Raw genomic sequence first — 12,882 nt, 5'->3', positions numbered from 1 at the left:
ATCTTCATCATCAGAAGTCTCGTAAAACCACTTTCTTTTTTTCTTTTTTTAAAACTGGACATACTAATCAATCCTGTAAAAACTGAAAGGCTATGAATTTTTCATCACTGCACTGTGGCTTTCAAGGTAACCGTAAATATTTACAAATTCCCTCTTCCCAATACATACAAAGGTAGAAGGAAACTAAAAGAATTGAAGACAATAGCATTTTGACTTGTTCTCTTTTCTTTTAATATGAAAGATTTTGCAAAAATCTGTTTCACTGTGTTATCCCAAAGCAGGGGGGTAGAAAAGAGTAAGTGTCTTAAACTATAGATCTCATTTTGGAATAGGTAAACATTTCCAATATACTGTAGCTAGAAGTAAGGAATGTGAATGTTGGTGGCTTTGTAGAATTCATAAAAACACCAACTATAGGCAATTTAAATTTAGCCTTATCTCACCCCAAGCCTTTGAATCAGAGAAAAAGCTGAGAGACAGTAGACTGTGGTGTGAATAAAAGGTACCTCATCTGACAAGAAAAGAGAACAGGGGTGTGTTTTCTTGGGCTTACTGTCAGGGCCTTATTATTTCTCTAGGAACTTATTTTCTTTGTGAGTTGAAAAAATGATTGCCATATCTAGTTTTATAAGGATACAAAGCCATTAACAAAAATACGACATTAGCTATCACTTTGTGCCCTTGAAGTGTCTATTGTGACTAACATTTGTTTGCTTATATTCCAAAAAGTGAAGGAACAAAAATTTCATGCATGATATACTTACTGCCGCTCAAAGATGGGTTTGCTTTTGTTCTAGGATTCATTTTGGAATGAAAGGCTTCCTCGTGATTAATCCAGTTAAGTCTAAAAATAAAAATGGACTTTCTCCTGTTTTTGAAGTACAGCTCACCAAAGATCTGATTTGTTTCTTTGACTCATCAGTAGAAATCAGGTAAAAGATTGAATTAAAAATTGCTTCAGCTGCAAAACTGCAAAGTTGGCTCTGCAGTTGGGTTTGGGAATGTCACATGTGAAAATAAATAAACAAAAATTTTAAAAGTAGTTTATAACTGATAAAACGTCATTTTAAAAGATTCTTCAAATAACATGTTTTGTTAGGGTCGTCATTGTTTGGCTATGTAACTCTTATAAGCTGGTTAACATAAAGTGTTTATGTTTATATCAAAGATCATTTTAAATGACACTTTGTGAATTGTAACCAGGCACATGATTAATGTGTTTTCTATTCCTTTCTATAGAAACTCAGCAGAAAGCCAACAGAGAATAAGAATGATGGAAGAATTAGATGTATGTTCACCTAACTTTAGTTTCTCAAGAGCAGAAAGTGAAGTGAAAAAGCAGAGAGGACGGATGCTATGTGACGTGTTAATGGATCAGAAGGTGTTACCCGGCGTGGGAAACATCATCAAAAATGAAGCTCTCTTTGACAGTGGTCTCCATCCCGCTGTTAAAGTAGGTGTTAAGTAGTTTTTAAATGATTTCTGTCTTTTTAAATACTGTAAAGGGACCAACGTGGATTACTTAAATCGGCATGGCAGTAACACATTCTCCCCAGACAGACTTCCGGGGTCTTCGCTCACGCCAGCTTCTCCGTGAGGCCAACCCTGGCCTCTCTTTTAAAAATTGCTGTGTGCATCCCTGCCACCCGCTTCTTCCTCCCAGGTTTCCATAACTTGCTTGCTTTTTATTTTTCTCCACACCACTGATCACCTGATACTTACTTGTTATATACATTGTTTAGGATCTGACTTCTGCTAGAACACAGTCCCTTAGGAGGAAGGTGTCTGTTTAGTTCGTTGATGTATCCAAGTATCTAGAATACAGTGTCTGGCATTTGGAAGGCATTAAAGAAATATTTGTTGAATGTATGAAAGAGCGAAGCTCACAACTTTCTTTTACTATCTGGCATATTAAATTCACACTCTACACACACTCATATATTCCTGTTTGTACCTGTTCATGACATTAGAAAATGCTGTTTTGGTGGAATGGTAAGAATGGAAGTCAGGTAGCAGAGAATAAGGAATAAGTGATTGGTGAGGAAATGGAAACAAAACTTAGAGTGATTGTTAAAATAGCTTAGATTGGAACAAAGGGAAAATATTAGACTGCTAGATGGAGAAGTTGGGACAAGAACTGGATTTTTAGGGTTTTTTTTTTTCTTGTTCTTCAACTGGAGTGACATGAACTTATTTATATGTTGGGGAGAAAAAACAAACTGGCCGAGAGGGAGAGGTTAAAATTGTAAAAAAAAAAAGGAACGGTGATTAATAGGACCAAGTTGTAAGAAGGTCAGAGCAGTTAGAACTCAAAACCAGGTGGAAGGATACATATATTTTAGTTTCCAGGGAAGAAAGCTACATTAGGGCTTTTATCCAGACCCAAATAGTCTCTATTAACTAAACCATCTTTTACGTGATTCCAAAGGTACCTGTTTATTTTGTGTAATTGCTTCCCAGAGAGTTTTTGTACAATTCAGATCAGTAGGAAATAAGTTTTCAAAGAAACCAGTTAATAATTGTTGTAGATTTGGTTCTGTTTTTTGACACTTGGAACCTGCTTGTCAAATTTCTGTAATATGGGAATAATGAGACAGAATTTTAACACTAATGAGCTTATGAGCTTTTTAAAATCATCTAGAACTCTATGGAAAATGTTTTTGAAAAAAGTACCCAGAATGTTGTTAACCAGAACATTGTTGTTATCTTTGATAAACTGACAATTTACTTTTTATCAGTACGTCCAGCCGGCCGTAAAGCGTGAGGGGGTTAAAAATTAATCTTTCTGAAGCTTAGCTATTAGCCCCCTAAAAGCACACGCACAATGATTGAAAAAATATAATCTAGCCTTTTAAGATGTGACTGAACGTAGTACGTAAGATGTGGTAAGAAATAAATGAATTTGAGAAGTACATATGTTTTAAACTTTAAATAAATGAAAAAATACTTTTAGAAGGATTATGTTGATTAGATGATTTTAGATTTTATAGGCACTGATAAATTTGTTTCTGTTATATAAAGATATACATATGTATTCATATACACACAACAAAGGTGAGTCTTTAGAATTTCTTCTGGAATTACTATTGAAACTACATGTGCCAAATGATAACGAATTCTGCAAAGGGTGACCCTGAGGTTTATGCTAGGCTGTGTCACAAAAAAATTCTTCAGCAAGGTCTGTTTCTGAGATCTTCCATGTGTTAACATGTACTTTAATATTAAAGCATGTCTATAAATTCATATCTTTTTAAAGCTTGATAGTGACCTTGGAGAACATCTACTCCTGTACCTGTTTGTCCCTTCTTTCTGGTCTTTTTTTTTTTTTCCTTCCTTTTTTCTCCTGCAAGACTTTTCAAGGTGGCTGATAGGCAATGCTGGGACTTTGAAGATGTCCAGTACAGAATAGGTATTCAATAAATATTTGAATTTAGAATTAAAGTTTGTAAGATGGTATTTTTCTTTTTTGAATTTTTCTAAAATTGAGGTATAGTTAATTGGCAATGTTGTGTTAGTTTCAACAGTACAGCAGAGTGATTCAGTTATATACATATATGTATTCTTTTTCCGAATCTTTTCCATTATAGGTTATTAAAAGATACTGAGGGGACTTCCCTGGCGGTCCAGTGGTTAAGACTTTGCCTTCCAATGCAGGGGGTGCGGGTTCGATCCCTGGTCAGGGAGCTAAGATCCCACATGCCTCGTGGCCAAAAAACCAAAACATCAAACAGAAGCAATATTGTAAAAAATTCAATGAAGACTATAAAAATGGTCCACAACAAAAAAATATAAATCTTAAAAAAAAATAAAGATACTGAGTATAGTTCCCCATGCTATACAGTTAGGTCCTTGTTGTTTATCTATTTTCTATATAGTCGTGTGTATCCATTAATCCCAAAGTCCTAATTTATCTCCCACCCCACCCCACCCCTGGCTAGCCCCTTTGGTAACCATAAGTTGTTTTCTATGTCTGTGGGTCTATTTCTGTTTTGTAAATAAGTTCGAGAATGGATGGTATTTTTTATCTGTAGTACCATCACTTAAAAATATACACTGTTAATAACACTGAATAGATATATGAGTTTTAGAAGAGATGCATATATTTCAAATCTATTTCAAGTTCTCTTAGGTAGAACTGGCAAGTGGTATTGTTTTTCTACAATAATGAACAAATTATGAAACTCTCCTGAGTTGTTTTTCTATTTTAAGGTTTGTCAGTTAACAGATGAACAGACACATCACCTTGTGAAAATGATACGTGATTTCAGCCTTCTTTTTTACAGGGTAAGAGCAAAAAATTTTCAACTATGTAAAATGTCAGTTATTTCCCTTTGCACCAGAAATGTCAAGGCTGTATGTAGCCATCTAGTGGTAAGAGCATAGAGGTGCAATAGGGGAGAGTGACATGTTATGGGCATAATTAACACCTTGAAATTAGGTCACAGGTCGGTCCAAACTTGTCTAACTCTAATTATATTAAATTATCTTTACACTAAGTTGGGGGACAGCTATGTTAGCATTTTACTTACTTAGACTCTTGTTCTAATTTTGGATGTATAAAAGTAACATATGGGTAGCCTAGAGAGAGATTCAATACTTTGAGATAAATACAGACTTCAGTTCAGTCAGATTTTGCCACTTACCTATCAGTGTGGTTAATGTTATTTAGGTAACTTAATTTAGATTTAGTTTCTTTATCTGTAAAACGGGATAATAATACTTCTCTATCTACTACAGAGACTGTTTTGAGAATAAGTCCTCACTAAACTGTGAATTTTGAAAGTTGTATATATACATATATATGCATATATAGAGTTAAGTAAACACATTTTGCCTTTAAACGAAGTATCATAAATATGTCTTTTTTTCTCTACAGTCCATTTCCTGTATTCAAAATGTTTGTTTTTACTACTGTTAGAAAGTCAGGTATTGTAGGCTTCTTCATTAATTGGCCTAAAGTGTTAATGAGCCTCTTGCTTTACATACCTGTCCTGAGTATCGATGGCTATTTTAATATTACATATGCTCACTTATTCTTCTAGGGAATGATGATTACAGATACCTACCCATTTTCTGCTCAGATTAAGATGGGCATTTCAGTACTTTGCTTAAATTAATATGAGTTGTTCCTGTAATTTTCAGCTTCTAATATGATCCACCATATTTCTGGGCTTTTAAATTTTCACACTGCTGATGTAAATCCCTAACATTCTCTTTGTAGGAGCTTTAACTGTATGTGAGTAGAATAAAACTGTGACAGAGAGTATCAGTGTCTTTTGAAATAGAACTTATGCCAAAACAGAACATGTTCGCTGCTAAGATGGCATTTAAATTTTTCTTTTTCAGTGAGTCTGTAAGATTAAAAACAAAAAAACTGTCCCTTTTCAGGTCAACAAAGAAGATGATCTTGTTAAGTGTTTCTCCCTAGGAATAAATTTTTTGACTGTTGAAACAAAGTGAGCAGCTTCGGTGTTCTAAAAATAATCAGATTTAAAGCTAATCTAGTCTTTTTCTTATAACCACATAATTATGTTTAATTATAAAAACCTTAAAGGCATGAAAGACATTTTAAATTATAGAACTTTTATATTCCATTTAGATAGGAGGGTAAAGCCATGCAAAGAACAATTTTGAATACTAATAAGTTATACAATAATGACTTAATTATTTCACACAAATCTTATTTGACAAATGTTGCTGAATTTTGTCAATACCTTTTTCTCAAATGAAAGAAAAGATTATGAGGACATATGTATAAACATATGTACATTTTTAACAAATTATTTTTAGAAATGACTTTCAAGAATATATCTTTCAATACTATTTTGTAGATAACATTGTAATGTTTGTTTGTTTGTTTTTAGTGCCACAAAGCAGGATCTGCTGTCTCTAACCACTATAAGGTTTACAAGCGTCCTAATTGTGGTCAGTGCTGCTGCAAAATAACTGTGTGTCGCTTAGGGGAGAATAAGAGAATGACATATTTCTGTCCTTACTGTCAGAAGGAAAATGCTCAACATGTCGACATATGGTGAGAAATCTAATTTAAAGTTTACTGTTTGCCCTAATTCTCTAATAAAAACGCTATTAGTAAGAGAACATAGTTGAATAGCTATCAGGCTATTAAGAACAGAACATAACTCACAAGTATTTGAACACTTGGAAGGAAATAGTAAATAATATCATCCAAAACCCAGAATGAGCTGAAGATGACTTACGAGCCTCTTCTGAATTCAGTAGAAAATCTCTAACTTTGATGTTAACATCCAGGCTTTGACTTTCATCTCATTTGTAAAGTGATTACCAGGAGGTGTAGTTTTGTCAATAATTGGAAAAATGCAAGTATTTTCCTAAGTTCTTGCTTTTGAAATAATATTATAAAACATTAGCAAGCTCTCTTTACAAAATTGCAGTCTTCTCGGTGAAATAACCGACTACTTACTAAGCACGTGTGGTGATTCAGCCAGTGGCTGAGTAAGTCTGTTCCCATTCTGCATTCCAGAGCTGGGAAAGTAACCACAGGATGGGCTCAGGGACCCACTGTGGGATGAACTTGAACTAAAATCCCATTGATCACCTGACCTCCACAAGCCCCTACTCTGACTGGCAGAGCACAGTGGCGCTTTTGGGTCTCCTGGAATTAGTGTCAGTTCAGAACTAGTGTCCAGAAGTCCTCAAAGCTTTGACAGTTTCCTTTTCCACAGTGTACTTACCCTGGTAAGAGGCCATAGGTCCCTTTGGGGAAGGCTGGCTGAAATATTAACAGTATAAAGGAGCTGAACTATATGTGATTACAAGCCAAAATAATCAGTACAGACATGAAGCACATAAAGTGCTACAAAAGTTTGGGGGATGTTAGAAGTTTATAGGTATACAAAAGGTTGGGAAAATCTCATGGAAAAAGTGTAATTTGAAGTTTATTTTAAAGAGATAGGGGGATGGGGTCAAGACGGCGTACTATGAGGATGCGGAATTTCTGTCTCCTCACAGCTAGGGCACCTACCAGGCACTGGTGGGAGACCACAGACACCTAAGGGGATGGGAGGAATCCCCAGCAACCGGTTGTTTCAATGATACTTTTATTTCTCTTAATGTATTTTTTTATCATTCTAATTTTATTTTGTTTTTTATTCTTTGATATTGTACTGCTCCTTTTCTTCTTTCTTTCTTTTTTTTTTTTTTTTAACCACACCATGAAGCTTGCGAGATGTTGGTTCTCAGGCCAGAGGTCAGGACCAAGCTGCTGTGGTGGAAGTTCTGAGTCCAAACCACTGGACTAACAGAGAACCTCAGACCCCAGGGAATATTAATCGGAGTACGGCCTCCCGGAGGTCCTCATCTCAGCACCAAGACCTGGATCTGTCCAACTACCTGCAAACTCCAATGCTGGACGTCTCAGGCCAAACAACCAGTAAGACAGGAATACAGCACCACCTATCAAAAAGAGGAAACAAACCAAAAAAAAAGATGAAACCATGGAAAAATATGTTACAGATGAAGGAGCAAGGTAAAAACCTACAAGACCAAATAAGTGAAGACGAAATAGGCAACCTATCTGAAAAAGAGTTCAGAGTAATGCTAGTAAAGATGATCCGAAATCTGGGAAACAAATTGGAGAAATTACAAGAAACAGTTACCGAGGGTCTAGAAGAAATAAAGAGCAAACAAACAGTGATGAACAACGCACTTACTGAAATCAAAAATACTCTAGAAGGAACCAATAGCAGAATAACTGAGGCAGAAGAACAGATAAATGAGCTGGAAGATAAAACGGTGGAAATAACTTCCAGAAAGCAGAAAAGAAAACATAATGAAAAGAATTCAGGACAGTCTCAGAGACCTCTGGGACAACACTAAACACACCAATGTTCAAATTATAGCGGTCCCAGAAGAAGAAGAGAAAAAAAGGGGGCTGAGAAAATATTTGAAGAGATTACAGTCGAAAACTTCCCTAACATGGGAAAGGAAATAGTCAATCAAGTCCAGGAAACACAGAGAGTACCATACAGGATAAACGCAAAGAGAAACACACCAAGACACATATTAATGAAACTATCAAAAATTAAATACGAAGAAAAAATATTGAAAGCAGCAAGGGAAAAGCAGCAAATAACATACAAACTATTAGAGCTAATCAATGAATTTGGTAGAGTAGCAGGATACAAAATTAATGCACAGAAATCTCTTGCATTCCTATACACTAATGATGAAAAATCTGAAAGAGAAATTAAGGAAACACTCCCATTTACCACTGCAACAAAAAGAATAAAATACCTAGGAATAAACGTACCTAAGGAGACAAAAGACCTGTATGCAGAAATCTATAAGACACTGACGAAAGAAATTAAAGATGATACAAATAGATGGAGAGATATACCATGTTCTTGGATTGGAAGAATCAGCATTGTGAAAATGACTATACTACCCAAAGCAATCTACTGATTCAATGCACCCCCTGTCAAACTACCAGTGGCATTTTTCACAGAACTAGAACAAAAAATTTCACAATTTGCATGGAAACACGAAAGACCCCAAATAGCCAAAGCAATCTTGAGAAAGAAAAACAGAGATGGAGGAATCAGGCTTCCTGACTTCAGACTATACTACAAAGCTACAGTAATCAAGACAGTATGGTACTTGCACAAAAACAGAAATATAGATCAATGGAACAGGATAGAAAGCCCAGAGGTAAACCCACGCACATATGGTCACCTTATGTTTGATAAAGGAGGCAAGAATATACAATGGAGAAAAGACAGCCTTTTCAATAAGTGGTGCTGGGAAAACTGGACAGCTACATGTAAAAGAATGAAATTAGAACACTCCCTAACACCATACACAAAAATAAACTCAAAATGGATTAAAGACCTAAATGTAAGGCCAGACACTATAAAACTCTTAGAGGAAAACATAGGTAGAACAGTCTATGACATCACAGCAAGATCCTTTTTGACCCACCTCCTAGAGAAATGGAAATAAAAATAAACAAATGGGACCCAATGAAACTTAAAAGCTTTTGCACAGCAAAGGAAATCATAAACAAGATGAAAAGGCAACCCTCAGAATGAGAGAAAATATGTGCAAACGAAGTAGCAGACAAAGGATTAATCTCCAAAATATACAAGCAGCTCATGCAGCTCCATATCAGAAAAACAAAGAACCCAATCCAAAAATGGGCAGAAGACCTACATAGACATTTCTCCAAAGAAGGCATACAGATTGCCAACAAATACATGAAAAGATGCTCAACATCGCTAATCATTAGATGCAAATCAAAACTACAGTGAGGTGTCACCTCACACCAGTCAGAATGGCCATCATCAAAACATCTACAAACCATAAATGCTGGAGACGGTGTGGAGAAAAGGAAGCCCTCTTGCACTGTTGGTGGGAATGTAAATTCACACAGCCACTATGGAGAACAGTATGGAGGTTCCTTAACTAAAAGTAGAACTACCATATGACCCAGCAATCCCACTACTGGGCATATACCCTGAGAAAATCATAATCAAAAAGAGTCATGGGCTTCCCTGGAGGCGCAGTGGTTGAGTCTGCCTGCCGATGCAGGGGACACGGGTTCATGCCCCAGTCCGGGAAGATCCCACATGCCGCGGAGCGGCTGGGCCCATGAGCCATGGCTGCTGAGCCTGTGCGTCCGGAGCCTGTGCTCTGCGACGGGAGACGCCACAACAGTGAGAGGCCCGCATACCACAAAAAAAAAAAAAAAAAGAGTCATGTACCACGAAGTTCATTGCAGCTCTATTTACAATAGCCAGGACATGGAAGTAACCTAAATGTCCATCAACAGATGAATGGATAAAGAAGATGTGGCACATATATACAATGGAATATTACTTGGCCATAAAAAGAAACGAAATGGAGTTATTTGTAGTGAGGTGGATGGACCTAGAGTCTGTCATACAGGGTGAAGTAAGTCAGAAAGAGAAAGACAAATACTGTATGCTAACACATATATATGGAATCTAAAAAAAAAAAAAATGCTTCTGATGAACCTAGGGTCAGGACAGGAATAAAGATGCAGACGTAGAGAATGGACTTGACATGGGGATGGGGAAGGGTAAGCTGGGACTAAGTGAGAGAGTAACATTGACATATATACAGCACCAAATGTAAAATGGATGGCTAGTCGGAAGCAGCCGCATAGCACGGAGAGATCAGCTCGGTGCTTTGTGACCACCTAGAAGGGTGGGATAGGGAGGGTGGGAGGGAGATGCCAGAGGGAGGGGGTATGGGGATATATGTATGCGTATAGCTGATTCACTTTGTTATACAGCAGAAACTAACACAAGTTTGTAAAGCAATTATAGTCCAATAAAGATGTTTAAAAAAAAAGAATTTTGGCTAAATAAATGAGCAAATAGACATTATTTACTTGGAAAGAAGGAGCATTGCCACAAACCTTGAATCATTGATGATAACAGTGGCAGAGCCAAACGAAGTCTCCAAGCTTGTTAAATAGCAAAAGTTAGTTTTACAGGTAGGATGGGATCAACTAGTAGGAATCAGTAGTAGTTCTGGAGATGGCTAATGTCTTACCTGAATCAGTAGATGAAGGACTTTTTAATTGATTATAGCATAATTAGGATGGGAACTGAAGAAACAGACGTGAAACTTGTGTAGTGTAATGGGCGAGAGACGGTTTCCAGTCCTGAGGTCAAGACACTGGAAATGGAGAGAAAAATAGGTACTTTAAAAAAATTTTAATGCCAGCAAGTGTTGTGAGAGGTTTGCTATGGAGGATAAAGCAAAGAGTTCCAGGCCCCAAACCAGAAAATTTTCACTTTATAGACGTGGGAAAGACGGGTAGAATGGAAGAGATAAATTAAGTTTTGGATGTGTGGACTAGATAGTCCACATAGGGTGGGAAGTGGGTGGGAGATGATGGCTTGAGTGTTACTACCCGTGTTCTTAGTTGAAGTATTAAAGCAAGATCAGTTCACTGAAAAAGTATATAGCAAAGAGCAAAGGAGGAGGGAGGCGCCATCTTGTCTGTGGAGAGCTCAGGGCCCTGGGACGGAGATGACATGGTCCAGACCCCCATTATGTCTTCATAAATATATTTGCAGCTATCTTTCTTTTTTTCTCCTTGTTCCTGTGTTTCATTTTGTTCATCACCTTTCGTTATTGATTACTTTACTCTAAACCACACCATATCCCCTTTTTCTCAGCTTCCTCATCCCATTTTACTATCATAGAGATCCGAAATATGTTTAAATAATGTTATATTACACAGATTTATGGGTTTCTTATTTTTAATGTTATAGGTGTACATTTATTTGATCAAAAGTGTATAACACTGGATCTGGAAGATAGAGTGCGTTCAATATATATTTGTCTACTGAATAAGTGATTAATGTTCCATATGTATTTGTTTTCTGTGAATTGATAGCTTTTGAATTTTTAAAAAATTCTTCCAGATTATCAAGTAAACATGTTATTTATCATAAAAATAAGATCACTGTCAATTCCAAAGGGTTTTTGAAACTAGGATTCAGAGCCTCAAGGGTTCCCTGAAAGAGACTTGGGAGTTACTACGAGTTAGGGAGGCCATGCTGTACTGGAAATGTCCTGGGCCCTGCATTCCCTCCTCCCTCCTGACCTAGTTCTGTTCTGTCTAGGCATCCAGCTCAAGACTCATTGCAAAATAAGTGTATACAAAATAAGACATTTGAAAACCAGTAATATTGACCCCAGTCTTAGAGATTTCTGTAATTAAGTATATTCAATTCATTTTCTGGATAAGCATTTGAGCACTTTTTATATTGACTAAATTGTTTCACTTTAAAGTCATTTCAAATAAAATTGAAATATGAGAAGCCCAGTAGTAATGATCTAAATTCTTGTGTTCCTTCAGTCACTAAAAGTTTACTTCACCCCTTCCCGAAGCCCTCCCCAGATTTTCCAGTTTTCGTTGATCACACCATACTTTGAATACCTATACCAGTTATTGTTGGCTCTCCTTTATATTACTAGCTAGCATAATTTACATGTGTGAGTATTGTTTCCTTAAGGGGAAACTGCATTTTTCTTTGTTTTTTACTGGAGTCTTTATAATTTCTGTTTCACCTTTTCATTTCTGTACTGTTTACTTTCTTTCTTAGGGTCTGCTATATGCCAGGTACTGGGAAAACAAAGAGAACATAGAATACAGTCACTCGAAGTGCTCAGGGTCTAACGCGGGGAGTCAATAGATCATTAGAAGCCCGTGATGGAAATGCTGCAAAAGGGCACATTTGTGCTAACGGCAGCGGAGCTATAGTATGGATGAGGAAACCTTGAAATCCACCTGGGAAGAGCAAAGAAATCTCTCTGAGGAGGTGAAGTTTGAGCTTAGCGTGGGAAGAAATAGGAACTCATCACAGACAAGAGGCAGGAAAGGGATTTCCTGAGAGAGAAAACAGCCCCTGACAAGGTGCATGGGGAAACGCCCTGTGCACTCAGGGAGCTGCAGGAGAGGAGGGTGTTTTGTTCCTATACGAAGACGTATTTACGTCTCTAGAAGCCATCTAGTTTGGAAATGTGTTGAGAGTTGGTTGCTAGTTAATGAGAATTTAGTGTTGTTTGCAAACCAGTTCTTAAGGCCGAGCTGACCTGGCAGAGATTTTTCAGGGGGATAGAGCAATTATAGGGCATTTGGGAGACGTGAAGAAAATCTGTGGTGGGTTAATCTTGACAGGATAGCCCTGTTTGGGGAAGAGAGTTTGACTACATAGTTGTCATGTTTAAAAACATAGTTTACAAAGGACTCAAATTTTGACTACAGTGAAAGATACCCAATGCAAATTATCATAAATTAAAATGGGAGTTTATGGGTCATGGAGCCAAAATACATGTTGGGGTAATTTCATAGCATCAGTGGAA

The 12,882-nt window shown here is 36.9% G+C and overlaps 1 protein-coding gene across 1 annotated transcript in view; it reads left to right on the top strand.

The window, feature by feature from the left end:
• The window catches only part of NEIL3 (nei like DNA glycosylase 3), a gene marked incomplete at both ends in the record, with an annotated part of 41,429 nt that overhangs the window by 15,728 nt on the left and 12,819 nt on the right, over positions 1-12,882 (top strand). The window contains 4 exons of the mRNA XM_082863759.1: positions 798-932; positions 1,240-1,453; positions 4,210-4,284; positions 5,865-6,031. Coding sequence (XP_082719885.1) covers positions 798-932; positions 1,240-1,453; positions 4,210-4,284; positions 5,865-6,031 — 591 coding nt within the window. The remainder of the gene's footprint in view (positions 1-797; positions 933-1,239; positions 1,454-4,209; positions 4,285-5,864; positions 6,032-12,882) is intronic.

Source organism: Leucopleurus acutus, assembly GCF_964270905.1.
Source record: "Leucopleurus acutus genome assembly, chromosome: 21".
In the NCBI taxonomy this organism is placed as follows: domain Eukaryota; kingdom Metazoa; phylum Chordata; class Mammalia; order Artiodactyla; family Delphinidae; genus Leucopleurus; species Leucopleurus acutus.
This window is presented reverse-complemented; position numbering and strand designations above follow the sequence as displayed.